Source organism: Rhineura floridana, chromosome 1, assembly GCF_030035675.1.
Source record: "Rhineura floridana isolate rRhiFlo1 chromosome 1, rRhiFlo1.hap2, whole genome shotgun sequence".
Taxonomy (NCBI): domain Eukaryota; kingdom Metazoa; phylum Chordata; class Lepidosauria; order Squamata; family Rhineuridae; genus Rhineura; species Rhineura floridana.
In genome coordinates, this window is record NC_084480.1 from 148,776,223 (window position 1) to 148,795,264 (window position 19,042).

At 44.4% G+C, this 19,042-nt stretch overlaps 1 protein-coding gene across 2 annotated transcripts in view; it reads left to right on the forward strand.

Moving 5' to 3' along the window:
- Window positions 1–5,729: 5,729 nt before the first annotated feature.
- The window catches only part of C1R (complement C1r), a 28,252-nt gene continuing 14,939 nt past the window's right edge, over window positions 5,730–19,042 (forward strand). Inside the window, exons 1-4 of one of the 2 annotated variants that reach the window (XM_061636677.1) lie at window positions 5,730–5,747; window positions 5,941–6,074; window positions 14,297–14,528; window positions 15,695–15,887. In XM_061636677.1, the coding sequence (XP_061492661.1) occupies window positions 6,073–6,074; window positions 14,297–14,528; window positions 15,695–15,887 (427 nt within the window). In that variant the 5' untranslated portion in view covers window positions 5,730–5,747; window positions 5,941–6,072. Of the gene's footprint in view, window positions 5,748–5,898; window positions 6,075–14,296; window positions 14,529–15,694; window positions 15,888–19,042 lie in introns of those variants that run through there. The other variant, XM_061636667.1, reaches the window with a different exon arrangement.

Below are 19,042 nucleotides of genomic sequence, written 5' to 3' on the forward strand. Positions count from 1 at the left end.
GCTAGGAGGATCAAAGGACCTAACTTGTGTATGTGCTACATAGTGCCGGGGTGTGGCACCTCAGGCCAGGGGACCAAATGTAGCCCTCTAGGCCTCTCTGTTTTGCTTTGGGACTCTTCCCAGGCTACACAGTTCACTGCTTTGCCCTATCCTTGAGCATTTTTGCCTGGCTGGCATGTGTCCTTGAAGTCTGATAATGTCTCTTGCTTGTCTGGGTGGAGAACAGAGAGCGTTGTACGAGTCTGTGTAGAAACTAGCCAATTGCACAAAGGTAAAATTTACATTTGTTGCTCTGGCCCTGCCCACCACTGGCATGTGACCCCTGAAATGTTGCCCAGACAGGAATGCGGCCCTCGGGCTGCAAACGGTTCCCTACCCCTGCCATATTGCAAAAATAAATAACTGTAAAATTAGCAAATGTATTCAAATCAAAGAGGCAACATTGAAGCGCAATCATTTGCTACACTTGTTTCTTTAAAAAAAAAATTCTTTTCCCAGGTTGGCCACAGCAAATTCATAAACAATGTCATTCCTCAGCGGGGCCCAAAAGGACATAATACATAAACTTTCCTCCCCCCCCCCACAGTAACAACCCTGTAAGGAAGATAAGGAGGGGAGAGAGAGGCCCAAGGTCACCCAGTGAGCTTCATGGCTGAGCTAGGAAACTGAGGACCCATGACCGGAGCTTAGTACCTTAAAGCAAAAATGGTGCTTTCCAGATGTAGTTGGACTCCCATCAGTTCCAACCAGCATGGTAAATGGTCTGGGATGATGAGAGATGCAGCCCAACAACATCTTGAGGGCCGCAGGTTCCCTCCCCTTGGCCTAATGGTTGGTGAGGCCCTATTCCAGGGTTAATGCAGGAATAAGACGACATTCTACACACGACGGGGAAGTATAGTTTTCTTTGTGCAGAAGAAAATTCAAAGTTGTTGATACAGATTCTGGCTGCCCAAAGCCCTCTCTGCTTGGGGATGTCCGACCCAGCCAGTGCGTTGGAGACAGAGAGGAAGGGTAAATCTTTGGAATGAACCATCAGGGGCAGGCAGTGAAGACAAGGCAGGAGAATGTAGCTTCAAGCTGCAGTCAGATCCCTTCAGAATAAGAGTTCTGGCATGGGGGGGCAGGAGGGAAGGAGGAGCTATTTGTAACAAAGAAGGTGCTCTGCTTGAGAACTTCAGCAAAGGGATCTCTTGTCGCTCAGCAATGAACTGAACAGTTGGAATTCTTTCATCTTACAAAATTCAGAGTCATGGTAAAGCTGAGTCAGGAATGAGAAACAGGAAGCACCCCTTGAGAGCCCTGTAAAGTTTTGCTTAAAGTGGCAGAAGAAATACTGTGCACAGTTTAAGGGAAACCAAGGTTCAGTCAGTGTATTGAATTCTTATTCTTGCTGAGAGCAGAAGTGCTGAGAGAATGAACTAAGGGTGCTTGCCAAATAGGATTTTTGTGGGATCAATAATTTTCATGTGCACATGTTTTTCACAGCATCCGCACAACTCGATAAGTATGAAAATACCTTTTTTAAACATTTAATTCAGACTCCCCCTGAAGATGTAAAATCAAATTAAAAAGAACCTCTTATATCCGCAGTCACTGCTGGTGTGGAAGATCATCAGTGCAATTATTGTAATTAATATTTATTACCTACCCTAATGCAATTGAACACTAATAGCTCGAGGTACTGTGCAGGGACAAAGAGGAAGGAAATGAACACTAAGGTTTGCTTAAAGGTGCGGAATGATGCTGGGGCAGAACAGGCAACCATTATAATGTTTTGGAACTGCAGTTCTTTCTTTTAGTGCATGGTATGATTTTAGATCAACATTCTGAGTTTTAGATGCACCGAAAGGCTTGCTCAAAGTTGTGCATCACCAGCTGTTGAGCTTCTGCAGGAGCGCGGAAAAAGGGGATAATGTGGTCCAAAGTGAGACTCTGCACTTTGATTTTTAGGGTGCCTCCAGACTGTCAACTATTTTGTGGGAGGGATTCAAGTGCATACTGGTTTTCACAATTAAAGTGCTCTACCTCCCTAGCACAACAAATCCACTTTTTAAAAAGCATTTTTGCGGGTCTTCAGGAATCCTAAGTCAGATTCTTTTTTAAAGTGGATTTCTTGTGCTAGGGCAACAGAGCTTTTTAATCCACTTTAATTTTTTGTATTAACTTGAATCCCTCCTGAAAAATAGTACTCTTATTTATTGTGGATTTAGTAAGGCAGGATTAGATCCTTCCGCCTGCCCCCCATCCCCTCTAGTACCAGGAACAATGCAAAAGCCAGGAGGTGCAGGAGGTTTGCACAGTTAAAATGGATTGAAGTGCTTTGTTGCTCTAGCACAAGAAATCCACTTTTGTAAAAAATGGACTTTTTGCAGTTAGGAAAGCGACAGGAGTGTGCATTGAAAAGTGTGGGATGCAAGAATGTAGTTTGAAACTGAGCTCAATCAATAAACTTAATAAGAAGCTAACCTTTATATGGCCCTGTTCTCCAAATAAATGTTCAGCTACTCCATATCATATTATGACTGAGGGACTGTCTCCTTGCAGATCCACAAGAACTTTCCTTGATCAAAACCATTCTTCTTGCACAATGCTCTTTAATGCATGATGACCCCATATGACATTTACAAATAAGGATCTGGAGATGTATATCTCTAACAGAGTTTTAGGTCAGCCCAAATCATACACACACATCTCCAGAAAAGTATCCTCTACGACACAGCATACAATTGTGTAGGTTCATTGTGGGCATGAGTGCAGGTATTTGTTAACCTGTGCATGCACTTTTATTTTAAATGGTTTTGTCCATGGAATTGCACAACAATGAAATTTAACCAAATTTAACCAATGTTTCAAGTATGTTTCACAATTTTTAAATACCTGGTTTTTTGATCTACTGGCTTTGCACAAAACAGCAGTTTCAAAAGCAAAATATATTTGTGTGTTGCGCCTGGCCCTGGCAGATAGGAAACCAGCAGCCCACTGAGGAGCACCTTGCTAAGGCCAAGAACAGGCAGGTAGAGGCATGGGGGCCATCGATCTCCAGACCCTCTTCCCCAACACAAAAGGCCACAGTGCAGCTTCAGCAGATCTGAAAGAGAATGTTTCACACCCAAGGACATGCAGAACCAAGGCAGGATGGGGAGACCAATTTATGGGAGAGGGCTCTGGAGACAGTGGGCAGTATTCAGCTAACCAGTTCAGCCAATGCAAGGACCTTTAACTGTGCCGTGGGACCTCCTTGTCCTCTCCCTGCCTCCCCCCTGCGTGTCCCATACATCCACTCTGGAGGGTTGGGGAAAACTCTGGAGCAGATTTAGTGGGTCTTGTGGGGGGTAGGGAGAGGAGAGAGCAGGGAACTTCCATTGCACAGCTAAAAATCTTTGTATTAGTAGAACTTATTTCACTAGATACCACCTAGTGTTTTTCCTTTTGCTTTCCCCTTTCCCTGTTCTGCTTCCTGTCCCCACAAAGGCCAATTTTTATTTTTAATATAGCTGTGTTGCACAAGAGCATTTCTGTACAAAGCAGGTGTTGTTTTTTAAATTAAAATACTATGCACATGCCTTCTGCAACAACTGCTGGAAAGAGGGATGCTGCATCCTTTGAGCTGATGGAGACAATATGGCTGGACTGTGGTCAGGCAACAAACAAACAGAAGCAGGGTGTGTGTGATGATAGGCAGCACCCAGTAAAATATCGCAAAACACGTTTTAAGAAAAAGCAAGCTACCCACTCAATGAGCTTCAGTACGTCCAAATGCACGTAACATGCTGGATTTCCCCCCCTTATTGGATTATCTGCAGACCATGACAATCCAAATTAATTTGGGGAAAGTGTGGGATGCTACTTGGATGAGGACAACTTTGCGCGGACAACTTAAACTATATGTACATATGGGATGCGTGGAATCCACTTTACATTGCCTTGTGCACACACTGAGACTCTGAAGAGCCACAGCTGGCCAGAACCAGTTGTTCTTTGCTAGATGGTCTCATGGCCTATCTCATTATAAGGCAGCTTTATACATCCCATATGTGAGCAACAGGGAAAGCATTGGTTAACTCTGTGTTAACATGCCCAGCAGATTTATTACTTCCCCAAGCAGCAAGACATTGCAAGGGCAGCACTATCCAAGCTTGGATTTCCTTTGGAGGAGGAAGCTATGGGGACATATGGCCTTGTTTCGTAATAGTTGCTGTATCCACAAATGCACAGGCGCAACATAAATGGAGGCAAGCAGCATACACACTGATGTGAGGTCGCACATTCACTACCTCACATCAGATCTCCACATGTGGCTTCAATCCTTCAGCTCAAAACTCTCCCTGCTGTTGTTCCTCTTTCTGTTGTTCTCTCTCTCTCTGTCGAGTCTAGTCCATGGATAACCAACGTCCCTCCAGATGTTGCGGACCACAAATCCCATAATCCTTGATTATTGGCTAGGGCTGATGGGAGTTGCAGTCCCACAAAAACTGGAGAGCACCATGTTGGCTACCCCTGCTCTAGTCCTATTTCTGCATTACTCCCATCTAGGGCATAAGGGCGTGAAGAGGGTGAAGCATGGGCATGCTTTTAAACCTGCACCCAATATTGCATCAGCTTCTTTCAACAATGAGTGTTATGTGTGGTTGTCTGTAAAATGGAATATCTTTGATTACAGATTTGAGGGAACAGGTGGGCTGAATTAGGCCTATGGGCCGAAGGCTGCTCACCCCTGCCTTAGAAGACCAAAACAGAATTCAAGATAATTTTGACAGGATGGAGAACTGGGCCAAAAGTAACAAAATTAATTTCAACAGAGATAAATGTAAAGGTCTGCATTTAGGTAGGAAGAATCTTTTTTTTAAAAAAAGTTTTTAAAGTTGTTTTGTTTTAATGTATCTAAAGTCTATTTTTTGATGTTTTAAAGTGTTTTTAGTGCTTTTATTTGCCGCCCTGGGCTCCTGCTGGGAGGAAGGGTGGGCTATAAATAATAAATAAATAAATTAGAATCAGATGCACAAATGTAGGATGGGTGGCACATAGATTGATAGCACATGTCAAAAGGCTCTAAGTATTTCAGAAAACCACAAGCTAAACATCAGTCAGCAGTGTGGTGTAGCAGCTAAAAACTTAAATGCAATTCTAGGGTGCATTGATAGACTTATTGGGTTGTGTGCCCAATGTAGTACTAAGTTCTGTTAGTTGAATATCACCCATAGTGTCCCAATTGCGAGATATGATGCTACCACTTTGCTTTGGTCAGACCTCATGTGTCCTGGACAATTGTGTCCAGTCCTGGGCACACTATTCAAGCAGACAAATCCACCCTAGAATGGTGCGAGGAAAGCACATTTCTCAGCTCCTTACAATGACCAATACATAAATTGCCTGATGGTGTACAGACCCACCGAAGAGGCATTTATAGTGACTTAGCCAGACCTGCAACAGTCTGTAGCCTACCAAACCAAACAAAGGCCACTAGCCCTGCATTGTGCTTTATGGCCTCCTGACAGGATCTGGCAACCTGACAGGCAGCAGTGGGGGCAGGGAAGGGAGTTTGAGACTCTGGTGGGTGACCATACAGTGAGGTTGGGCTGCATTTGGCTTGATGGGTCACAAATGACAGGCCTGGATTTAATCAACCCCTCACAGCTGGGACACAGAACTAGACCCTTGTGTTTGTGGATGTACACTTGTGGATCTGATGAAGCAGACGCTTGCAAAGCTGAGGCCACCACAGCTGCATTTAAGGCACAACAGAGGTTGTTATTGTTGTTGTTGTGTGTTGTTTGTGACCAACACAGTTGCCCTTTTGGAATCTTGATTCCAAAACCTTGATCCCCGCTCCACATATATGGGGACAGCAGGGGGCAGCTAAGTACAACTTAAGGGAAACCATCCCTGTTGCTCAACTGACTTTAGAAACCATCTCTTTCTCTCTTCCCTCCCTCTCAGCATGGTCTGTCCTCCCAACTTCACTGAATCACAGAGCTAACAAGTTTAAGAGTTTATTGAAATCTGTTTGCAACTCCCAAGCACGGACCACAAGAGCTGGAGGGAGCAAGAGATTAAGTCAAGCCTACGAACATGTGAGTGTTGATTGCACGGGAAAGGGAGAGGGTGGCATGGGCAAAGATCACAAAAGGGTTAGCTTTGATCTGACAAAGGCTGGGTTTAAATCCATATCCAATAATCATATTACAGTCAGTGTCTCCATTATCAAATGACATGGATATATGAATCAAAGAGTGGCCTCTCGGGGTTTTTTGTGGGATGGGGGCTCTTAATGCATGCAATTTTTTTTTGCAATGTTCACACAACTTTGTTCCCATCAAAATACCAACCTATATTCCCTCTGCTCTTTAATTCTAGGAAAATTTCAGTTAGGTAAAATTAAAAAGAAACCCTGTTCCTAGTAACCCATTTGCAATATCTGAATGGCCCGCAATATTAATCCCCATCTGGAAGCACTCTAGGAAGTTATTATAGAGCAGCATTTAGCTTAAGGGGAGTGTAACATATAGGCCCTGTTCACACATTACAGTCAACGAGTGTACAGTCTGTGTACCTGGGTACAGAAGTAGTCGGGCTGTACACTTCTACAGTTATTCACATGTAACATTCAACAAGTGTACAGTCTATGTACCTAGGTACACGAGTAGCTGGGCTGTACGCTTGTACAGTTATTCACATGTAACATTCAACGAGTGTACAGTCTCTGTTATATACACATTTGCTGCCAGGGAAAGAAAATGGCTTCAATTACATTTATTAAATGCGCCATTGAAGCAATTCCCTTTTACTGGCAACAAGGCAAGGCATGCTGGGTCTGTTATACTTCCTGAAACTGTTTCCCATCAAGGGTACATTCAATAGAAAGAGTTTTGGCAGAAACTGGAATGTAGTTTTACTCTTTTCATTTTTCCTGCAGATTCTTACGTTTTTAAAATCAAAACACTAACTATTTAAAAGAAAATACCAGCCTGTAACTATCATAATTATAGCTATTAAAATATTGCATTTTTCACTGCCTGTTATTAATGTATGGTTTTTGATGTAGGCTTTCATGAAACAATCCTATACATGTCTATACAGTCCTATAGAGGTCAATAGGACTTACTCAGATAAATCCGTGAAAGTGCAGACCTAAATATATTGAATATTTATATATGAAAATATTTTGAGGAGGAGGGGGCTGCAACAAAAACAAGCTGCTTAAAAGAGTATGAACTGAAATGATTCTTCCAACATGGTACACCTGATTCTTTCTTGAGGACATCATGCATTTTAATACACAAAACTACACTCAAAATATAAATGTGGGGAAATTGTTTATTAATTGGGCTTTCCAGCCTGCTGCTCCCACTGTAACATACTCTGTCCCCTGGAAAGCCTTTCCTGATATTTGGGAAAGCTCTGCGCTGTGGTTTTTATGGTTTTTCAGTGGAAATTTTTGCAGCTCAGTATCAAAAAGTGATCATCAGTATCTCTTTTTATAATCTATGTCAGTGGTTTCCAACCTTTATGCGTATGGGACCCCTTTATACAATCAAAAATTTCGTGACCCCCTCCCTTCAGGGAATGAAGGAAGGAAGGGGGAAAGCAGCCTTTCCTTGCAACCTTGCTTCTTTTGCTTCACAAAGGCCCTCTTGTCAGCGGCGTCACTAGCGGGAGTGCGGGGGGGTGCGGACCTCTGGCGCGCGCCCTCCCAGGTGCGTGGACGGGGGTGGTTGGTCTTGTGCGCGTGCGTGCACCCGCGCACACACACACTCACCACGCGCTCCAGGCTGGCGGTGGGAGGTCTGTCCCGGCTTCACCGCCAGCGAGCTGGCACCTGCTTTTGGTCTCGCCCGCCTGTCGCCAAGGAGGAGTTGGCGTGGGGCAATGGCGTGGGGCAACGGCATGGGGCGGGGCAGCTCAGGGTGTCACCCCCCTCAGGGTGTCACCCGGCTGCGGTCCACACCCTCCGCACCCCGGTAGTGACGCCCCTGCCTCTTGTTCTGAATAAGGGCATCAGCAGGGACAGTGTGAGGAGATGGGAGTCAGTGATAGTAATTCCCTTTTCTTTCTGGCAGCTCCACCCTCAGCCTCCTTTGATGTCTGCTATATATTTTATAGGCAGATGCCTGCCTTTGGTGCACCTGAAATATTATCTAGCACTTCAGCAAAAGTCCTTCCCTCTCGTTTGGAGCAAGGAGGGGGTGTCATATGCAGCGGCAGTGGAGAGCAGTGTCCAGGGATAGGGTTGCCAGGTTCAGGGCCTGATCCTGATCCTGTATCTTTAGGAGAAGAGCAAGTCAGCCAAGTGCAGGTGTTCTTGCAACGTTGTAATGGGAAAAACCACAAGGTGGAATTCTCCCTTCCCCCTGTACAACTTTTAAAGATGCAGAAGACCTCTTGGAGGCTGGGCCTGGCAACCAAGAGGTTTTCTTTATCTTTAAAAGTTGTGCAGGGGCAAGGCAGAATTCCACCTTGTGGTTTTTCCCATTACAGGGTTGCAAGAACACTTTCACTTGGCTGACTTTCTCTTCTCCTAAAGATACAGGATCAGTCTCAGGCCCTGAACCTGGCAACCCTACCAGGCAGTGAAGACTTTTTAAAAAAATTATTAATTTCTTTACTGTTTGCGGCCCCCTCTGGATTACTTTGCGGCCCCCAGGTTGGGAACCACTGATCTATGTCCTAATGTTTAGCTTTTGGATAGCACTTTAAATGCAGGGTGGACAGAAAGTAGATCAAAATGTATTGGTGTATCTCAGGATGACTCGCAGAAGATCAGTGAGGATTTCAGACTCCTGTCTCACAATGAAAACAAGAAAATGACCACCCCACCATTATACTGCTGAAAAGAAGAAAGGGGGGAATACTGTGAGCTCAGTTCAGTTTTGGAACTCAAAACAAATTCCTGGGCTAAGAATGATTTAACTTTAAATGCATATATTTTGTGGCTTGCTCTGGTTGTTGGATCTTGGGTTTTTGTAATAATAATAATAATAATAATAAAATCAATACCAAAAACCTGAAGTCTAACCATCCTGATCTAGAGTATTTGCCACCCTGGGCTCCTGCTGGAAGGGCAGGGTATAAATCAAATAATAAATAAATAAAATATTACAACCCTACAAGGCAGGTTTGTGTTACCATAAAACCATGTGATGCAGCTACGTCTGACAGCAGTTTCTAATGGAGGCAGCCATTATCATGCGTTTGACCATCAGGTGTGTGTAATTTTGATGCATGACATTTGACATAGAAGTAAGACCTGCAGAGATGAGCAAATCCACAATTTTTTTCTTCTCAATTTCTGGATACACAGTAGAAAAGTGACATTGCTTTTTTGAGAATGCCTTCTTTGGCAATGTTTTGAAGAGTCTTACCTCTGCTATTGTAGTTTCATTCTTGCAAGCACTCCTTTGAACCATGCTACAACAACCCTGCAAGGTAGTCCTGTGCCCATACAAATGATTTCGTGCAGGGATGGCCAGAAGATAGACTGTAATCTATTGGTAGATCCCTAGGAAATTTGTAGTCAATTGGCAAGAGCTTCTGGCTTCCAGTTGTTTAACAATAGCAACAAAAGGACACATACCCGTTTGGAAATTTGACAACTGAAATTAAGAATGCTTGTGGAAAGTAAGAATGAATCTATGTGTGGACAGACTGTGAGCTCATCTCAGTTCTGATAACCCTATGCTCAGCAACTTCTCAGAGACGCCATGTTCTTTCATAATAGACGTATGTCTTTTGCAGCTGGCTGTAGTTGATGGTTCTTGAGGTTCTAGTAAAACACAGAGTAGATCCCAGAGTCTGCAGCAGCAGTGCTCTTTCAGTAATGGCAGCATTGCCACTCACTGAATGGGGATGGGGCAAGGTGCCTGCAAGTTCAGGGCTGGTGACACCACCATCCTGCAGCAGGTGGGCACACACCTGCAGGCTTGTGCTGCATTCCACCAAAGTACCCCCAACCTTGCCATCTCTGTGCCACTGCCATTCTGCCTCCCCCCCCCATGTATCACTGCTGACCTCTGTCATCAAATTATTGGTAGAGTCTTGGCTACATTTCTCTTTCTTGACCTTTAGGAGGAAATAGAAAGCACACAACAGAATTTACCTTACCATTGATTTCAATAGGTTTTAAAAGACCGAGGAAGAGAAGTATAGTGGGTAATGTATATTGGAATTATAGAGGTATTGTAGTGTACAAGTTCTACAAAAGCCAGTGTGGTGTCGTGATAAGAGTACTGGGCTAGGGCCTGGGGGACCTGGATTCAAACCCTCCTTCAGCCATGAAACTCACTGGGTGACTTCTGGGCTAGTCACCTTCTCAGCCTAAACTACCTCATAGGGCTATTCTGAGGATATATTGGGGAGGTGCAGGACTACATATGCCACACTGAGCTCTTTGCAGGAAAGTTGAGACGTAAAGGAAATAAGCATTAAATAAGATTAAGGCTACAATCCTATGCACAATTACTTGAGAGTAAACTCCATTGAACTATGAAAGTTACTTTTGATAAACATGCTTGGGATTATGTTGTTAAGATACAAGGGATAACTATTAACCAAAGTTTCTATTATTTATTGATAGCTATCATTTCTGATAGGATCCTCCGTGGCGCAGAGTGGTAAGTGGCAGTAATGCAGCCGAAGCTCTGCTCACGGCCGGAGTTTGATTCCAATGGACGGAGGAAGTCGAATCGCCTGTAAGAGGGGTCGAGGTCCACTCAGCCATCCATCCGTGGTCGGTAAAATGAGTACCCAGCATATGCTGGGGGGTAAAGAAAGACCGAGGATGGAACTCGCAATCCCACCCCATATATACGGTCTGCCTAGTAAACGTCACAAGACGTCACCCTAAGAGTCGGAAATGACTCGCACTATAAGTGCGGGGACACCTTTACCTTTTTATCATTTCTGAGCAATGCGTTACCTAGCCATTAAGTTATTTTATTATTGCAGTTGTGACTGCAGCTATTATTCATTACATGCCATGGGGTCTGGAGCAAGTTTAAAGCAGACTTTTTGGAATCTATTTGTGCCACTATCCTGAAGAGTAGGTGTACTACTCGTAACAAGAAATAAGAGTCACATGATGACACAATGAACATTTAACAGACATAAATTTTGTAATATTTATTGATAAATCACCTAGTATTTCAAGGAAAGGATTGAATTTAGAAGTTAAAGACTGTAATTCTATGCTCACTTTCACTTCAGGAGTAAGCCCCAATAAACTCAGTGGAAGTACACTGTAACTTCAGATTCCTGTCTTTCTCCCCATCCTCTTTACTAGATTACTGGTACATTCTCCCACCTTCTCTCAAGATAGCAATTTTCACTTGTTTGAGCCCACAGGGGCCACACAAGTTCTGCTTCAGAGTCTTAGGGTCCCCCCCACCTTTTTATTATTATTATTATTATTATTATTATTATTATTATTATTATTATTATTATTATTATTATTATTATTATTATTATTACATTTTATTTATACCCCGCCTTTCACCAAAGGCTCTCAAGGCGGCTTACAAGAAAAATAAACACAGGTATAAAAATACAATAATATACAATATAAGCAATACAATATACAAAAATTAAATTAAATAGAAACAACGTTATCATCATCGACACTGCCAAGAAAGAGGAGGTGGTGTTAACGGGGGCAGCAGTTCAATATTGTCTTCCTCCCCATGTCCTTGGGCTCGCTCAGCTGCTGCTCTCCGGGCTTCTGCTGCTGCTGCTGCTAGTTTATGTCAGAGGGCAGCTGCAAGAGCTCGGGCTCGGGGATCTGGGCCCTGCGTGAAGGCGGCGCTGTTGTCAAGCAGGAGGCCTGTTGTTCTTTCACCTCTTCCTACATTCCCCTCAAAGTGATGCTGCAATCCTATCCCAATCCCACTTACCTGGGAGTAAATTCTACTGAGCTAGTGGGACTCACTTCTGAGTAAACATTGGCTAGGACTGTTTTGTGAGCAGACACAGAGGCAAACTCCCCTCCCTTTCTCTGCCCCCCCAACTGTTTCTTCTACGGGGCTGGAATCCTAATCCTTCTTACCTGGGACTAAGTCCCACCAAACTGAATGGGGTCTAATTTTAGACTAGGCTTGGGGTTAGGATTGTACTATGACTGTAATCAATTAATTTTGTAAAAATTAACAATGTAAACAGTCCTTCCCTAGCTCTAGCTTCTCTGACAGAACTTGTGCTTTTTAAGGCAATCCTAACTCCACTTACCTGTGAGTAAGCCCCATTGAACTAAGTGAGACTTACTTCTGAGTAGACATTTTTAGAATTACAGTGGGAGCCCTCAGAATCTCTCTGCCTTCTCTCTCTTCACTAACTTTTTGATTATTCCGTTCTTCTGCCCTTCTCTCAAAATAGCAGTTTCCACTTGTCTGAGCCACAAGAGGCTTTAACTCCATTTAAATTTGTAAAACAAACTCTTTTTTAAAAAATCAAGAATTTAAACAGTTCAGTCCTAGCTCTAGTTTGCTGACAAGTCTCTCTTGCAATTTTACCTCCATTTACCTGGGAGTAAGACCCACTGAACTCAGTGTGATTTACTTCTGAGTAGTCATTTTTCCACCTTTCTTCCCTTCAAGCTCATTGCTAGCACAAAGAAGCTCCACTCCACTTACCTGGGAGTAAGCCCCACTGAACTCAGTGGGATTTACTTCTGAGTAGACCTTTTTACTAGATCCCTTCCCTAGATGTATTCCGCAAGGCCCTGAAGACGTGGCTATTCCAGCAAGCCTTTGAGGTCATTGGGTAAATCACCATGATTCTGTCATTTATTGTATGTTGTTATTATAATTGCTTTTATATGTATTGATGACTGTCCAGTATTTTACCTATTGTTATTAATCTGTTATTGTATTTTATCTCTTTTAATGTACGTCGCCTAGAGTGGCTAATTGCCAGATAGGCGACAAACAAATTAAATATTATTATTATTATTATTATTATTATTATTATTATTTAAAATTCAAATATGAATTCTCCAAAGCTTTCCCTCTCCCACATTTTTTTCTCCTTCCTTCCCTCAAACTCAATCATTGCCAGCACACAGAAGTACTGAACTCAACGAGACTTACTTCTCAGTAAAAAGGTAAAGGTGTCCCCACACTTGTAGTGCTAGTCGTTTCCAACTCTTAGGGTGACATCTTGCAACATTTACTATGCAGACCATATATATGGGGTGGGATTGCCAGTTCCTTCCCCGGCCTTTCTTTACCCCCCAGCATATGCCCGGGTACTCATTTTACCGACCACGGATGGATGGAAGGCTGAGTGGACCTCAACCCCTTTTACTGGAGATTCGACTTCCTCCTTCCGTTGGAATCGAACTCCGGCCGAGAGCAGAGCTTTGGCTGTGTTACCACCGCTTACCACTCTGTGCCACGAAGGATCTTCATGCGCCACGGAGGATCTTCATGCATCTACTTCTGAGTAGACTTTTTAAAAAAATTGTAGTGAGTCCTTCAAAGCTTCCCACCACCACCACCACCACCACCACCACCACCACCACCACCACCACCACCTGTTTTTTGCCTCTTTCCTTTCCTCAAGCTCATTCATTGCTTCAGGCTGGTCTCCCTTCCCTCTTTCTTGCCCTTGCCTCTATTTCACCTTTATTCCAGCAACTGATGTTTCCTTGAGCTCATTTCTGATTGGCAGCAGCAGAACAAAGCCTCAGGCTATCCCGGGGAGAAAAACTAATTGCTCAGATCAGCTCCACTTGCAGCATGCAGGGAGAATCCACACATGAACAAAATACGTCTTTTTTCAGGGTACCACATGGTGATTTGTAGACTCTTTCTCAAGAGCAGCTGTGCCCAGGTACAGGGGGCTTCTACCTGGGTACATAGTAACATGTGAATACCCCCTTACAGTTCCAGTTTTTTTGTGGTTCCTTGCAGATCAGGGGTGGCTAACCTGTGGCCCTCCAGAGGCATTGGACTCCACTCCAATCAGCTGCAGTCAGCATGGTCAATGGGCAGGGGTGATGAAAATTGGAGCCCAATAGCATCTGGGGAGGGCCAGGGCTAGCTAGCCTCAAATCTAATGGGTACTGATTTCCCTTTGTTCTCGAAAAATAGCTAATCAGTTTGCGCAGCACAACCTTAATTACACTGGAAGATTCAAGACCCAATTCCACAGCTAGCCCATGAAAGGCTGTTATGATTCTGTGATCTCTGCTACACAAGTGCAGAACTGGGTACAGAATTCGCCATTCTGAACATCTAAGCTTCTATTTCAACACACACACACCAAGTTATTCTTCTATTCTCATCTGTGCATGTTGTGTTTACAGGTTCCCCCCACTCCTCCTCCTGCAGGGAGCTTTCCTCTTTGGAGCGGTCTGTTCCATGCCAACCTCAAAGAAGCTTTTTGGAGAGATCAAGTCCCCCAATTACCCTAAACCGTACCCAGACAACAACATCAGTACTTGGGGCATTTCTGTGCCAAAGGGCTTCAAAGTGAAGTTGAATTTCTGGCAGTTTGATCTGGAACCGTCCGAGGCCTGCATGTACGACTATGTCAAGGTGTGTGGACAGAGGCTAGGGTGCTGCAGAGTGGGGAGAGATAGCTAGAACCCCGATAGGACTGTGATGGGGAATTCTGGGATTCATTGGACCAGGGGTCATAGATGAAATTTAAGACACAGACGTGCAGCAAAAGTAGGCCTTTATTGGTTACGTGCGCACGGTCAGTCTCTCATGATGTTTGGTGGAGCTCTGCAATGTGGCACTGCTTGCATAGGGTTTGTATACATTTTAGAACAAAGACATTAGCATATTCAATCAAGGGATTATACATGAGCATTACATGGCTGTTACATGATTACATAGTGGTTACGCTGTCTACATTAACTTCTAGCCCGTCAGGTAATTTCTCAGTAATTCTAATACAAGCACATTTCACCTATGAGCTATCTACATTACAATGTTATTTTGTCCCAGGCCTTGGAGAGCTGGGATGTTCAGTACAAGTTCTGTTCCATTTATCTTATCTTTGGAGTCAAAACATACCAGTTACTATGGATACAGGCAGAGAGGCTAGTTCCAAGGAGACAGCACCAAAGCGAGAATGAGAGGATTGTAGCTGAGAAAATGAGGGAATTTTTATAATAGAAAATATTAGAAAAATTCTAGTTCTCTAAAGAAATACATTTGTATATAAAAACAATCCTCCTTCAGCTGGCTGCATCTATCAAAGAGGGTCAAAGAAGCAGATGAACGTCAGTGGCAGTTGGTGATTACATGTCGGTGCAGTGTAATCTGCTCCAGGCTTTAGTCCGAATTTTGAGATTTGGGCTAAAACCTGGACTCCATTGTCCCACTGATATGGCACCAACAACTGCCATTGCTGAACCTCCATTTTGCATGGCTTAGCAGCACAAGTTTCTGCTCTGTGATTATCCTCATCTCTATCTCCCTCCCTTCCTCTTCTTTGAGCTAAAGATCTACTTTATCCAAGGACCCACGCTGTAGGAGCGTTGCCTTTTCCCCTTCTTTAAAGAGCCGGCAAACAAACTGCAACCCAAACTGGTTTTTAGATCGCCCTCTCCCCCAGTTTCAAAAACAATTTGTTACATCATGGCATCCTCCTCAAAGGGACTCATGGGTCCAGGTGGAGTGAATGGTGAGGTTCATGGGCTCTTAGGCAATAAACTCCACAGTTCCTAATGCTTTCTCCTCCTCTCTGGCAGATCACAGCCAACAAGAAAGACTTAGGCCGGTACTGTGGCCAGCAGGGCTCAACCACTGGCAACCACCCTGGAGGCAAAGAGCTTTTGTCCACCGGGAACCATATGCGGCTATTGTTCCACTCTGACTTCTCCAATGAGGAAAATGGTGCCAATATCTTTTACAAGGGTTTCTTGGCTTATTATCAAGCCGTGGGTGAGTATAGAGTCCCCATACCCTGCAGAAGGGGGCACACAGAACTGATACAAATCATACTAGCCTAACTAGACTGGGGGCAGTTATGGACAGAGCCCAAGTACTACCATGAGTGGAGGTGGGGACACCTCTGGACGGAAAGCCAAAAAAAACATCGCCCCTGTGTGAGGCACTCAGGCCTAGCTACCTGGAGCAAGCCGGCTTGTTACCACCAGGTGGACAAGGATAAGCTTCTTTAGCAGCAAGTTGCCCTGACTGAGGGAGCACATATGATTTGGTTGCTTTAAAGCAGGCTGTGGTAGAGGACACAAAGGATAAGGAATCACAGGATCTGGTGCAAGCCCTGAAGTACCTCAGTCCCCTTTCTCTAAGGAGTCTGGGATGCCAGCAGGATGAGGTTCTAAGGGCAGTAGCAGGTGACGCAGTGTCAAGCTATACTCCCCATTGAATGAAGGCCTTGTGACAATAATAGGAAGGATTTTAGTACAGGTCAAAACGTGGTTGCTAAGAAAGAGAAATTGAGATCCAGATCCTTTTTAAAACAATGAAAATAATTGTGACATTTGCTAGAGAATCCAGAATAATGTTTGAGAGTATATGCAATTACTTTGAGCAAACAATTCTGTTGGACAGAAGTCGTGGGTGTGCTCTCGGTGCAATGAGCTCCTGGCTCTCCGGGAACGACTTCATTTCCTTGAGGCCAAGGTGGCGGACCTGGAAAAGCTGAGAGAGGCAGAGAGGTGTGTGGAGGAGGCCTTCAGGGACGTTATAGCTGTGTCCCACTCCAATGATGATAGCTCTCCTGCTATCATGGACAACGATGGTCTCGGGGAAGGAGAGCATCCAGCTGAGGAAGAGGGAAACGATCCCTTAGAAGGGACCCATTCCTTGGGGGATGAGCAGCTATCCTATCGTGCCGAGGATATATCTCCAGGGGCTGGAGGGATCCTTGTAGTGGGTGATTCGATCATTAGGAACATAGACAGTGGGGTGTGTGATGGGCGTGTAGACCGCAAGGTGTTTTGCCTGCCTGGTGCGAAGGTTGCGGATATCGCCCGTCGTTTAGATAGTTTGGTAGACAGTGCTGGGAAGGAGTCAGTGGTCGTGGTGCACGTTGGCACCAACGACATGGGGAAATGCAGCCGTGAGGTCCTGGAAGCAAAATTTAGGTTGCTAGGTAGGATGCTGAAAGCCAGGACCTCCAAGGTGGCTTTCTCTGAAATGCTACCGGTTCCACACGCAGGACCAGCCAGACAGGCCCAGCTTCGCAGTCTCAATGCGTGGATGAGACGATGGTGTCGGGTGGAAGGGTTTGGATTTGTTAGGCACTGGGGAACTTTTTGGGACAAGCCGGGCCTGTACAAAAGGGACGGGCTCCACTTGAACCAGAATGGAACCAGACTGCTGGCACTTAAAATTAAAAAGGTGGCAGAGCAGCTTTTAAACTGACTGAGGGGGGAAACCCGACAGGAGCTGAGAAAGGTCTGGTTCGGAATAAACCTCCCCCCTGGGATAAAAACCAAAGAAATGATGAAATTTTAAAAAGGGTAGGCCTAGAAGTAGGCATTGTGAGAGCAGGGGCACAGGATATAAATTCAGAAGAGCAAAATTACCACAGGCCTAACCACAAGTGCCAAAGACACTTGAAGAGAGACACTGCTTACAAGTGCCTGTACGCTAATGCTAGGAGCCTGCGAACCAAGATGGGAGAACTGGAGTGCTTGGTCTTAGAGGAGAGCATTGATATAGTGAGCATAACGGAGACCTGGTGGAATGGAGAAAACCAGTGGGATACGGTTATCCCTGGATATAAACTATATCGGAAGGACAGGGAAGGACGTATTGGTGGCGGAGTCGCTCTATACGTGAAAGAAGGCATTGAATCCAGCAAGCTCGAAACCCCAAAAGAGGCAGACTCCTCCACAGAATCGTTGTGGGTGGTGATACCATGCCCCAGGAGGGACTTAATACTGGGAACGATCTATCGTCCCCCTGATCAAAATGCTCAGGGAGACCTTGAGATGAGATATGAAATTGAGGAAGCATCCAAACTAGGAAATGTGGTAGTAATGGGTGACTTCAACTACCCGGACATAGACTGGCTGCATATGTGTTCCAGTCATGACAAAGAAGCAAAGTTTCTAGATATTCTAAATGACTATTCCCTAGACCAGTTGGTCATGGAACCGACCAGAGGGACGGCAACCCTGGACTTAATCCTCAGTGGGGACCGGGACCTGGTGCGAGATGTAAGTGTTGTTGAACCGATTGGGAGCAGTGACCACAGTGCTATTAAATTAAACATACATGTAACTGGCCAATTGCCAAGAAAATCCAACACGGTCACATTTGACTTCAAAAGAGGAAACTTCACAAAAATGAGGGGATTGGTAAAAAGAAAGCTGAAAAACAAAGTCCAGAGCGTCACATCACTCGAAAATGCTTGGAAGTTGTTTAAAAACACTATATTAGAAGCTCAACTGGAGTGCATACCGCAGACCAGAAAAGGTACCGCCAGGGCCAAGAAGATGCCAGCATGGTTAACGAGCAAAGTCAAGGAAGCTCTTAGAGGCAAAAAGTCTTCCTTCAAAAAATGGAAGTCTTGTCCAAATGAAGAAAATAAAAAAGAACACAAACTCTGGCAAAAGAAATGCAAGAAGACAATAAGGGATGCTAAAAAAGAATTTGAGGAGCACATTGCTAAGAACATAAAAACCAACAACAAAAAATTCTATAAATACATTCAAAGCAGGAGACCATCTAGGGAGACAATTGGACCCTTGGATGATAAGGGAGTCAAAGGTGTACTAAAGAACAATAAGGAGATTGCAGAGAAGCTAAATGAATTCTTTGCATCTGTCTTCACAGTGGAAGATATAGGGCAGATCCTTGAACCTGAACTAACATTTGCAGGAAGGGATTCTGAGGAACTGAGACAAATAGTGGTAACGAGAGAGGAAGTTCTAAGCTTAATGGACAATATAAAAACTGACAAATCACCGGGCCCGGATGGCATCCACCCGAGAGTTCTCAAAGAACTCAAAGGTGAAATTGCTGATCTGCTAACTAAAATATGTAACTTGTCCCTTGGGTCCTCCTCCGTGCCTGAGGACTGGAAAGTGGCAAATGTAACGCCAATCTTCAAAAAGGGATCC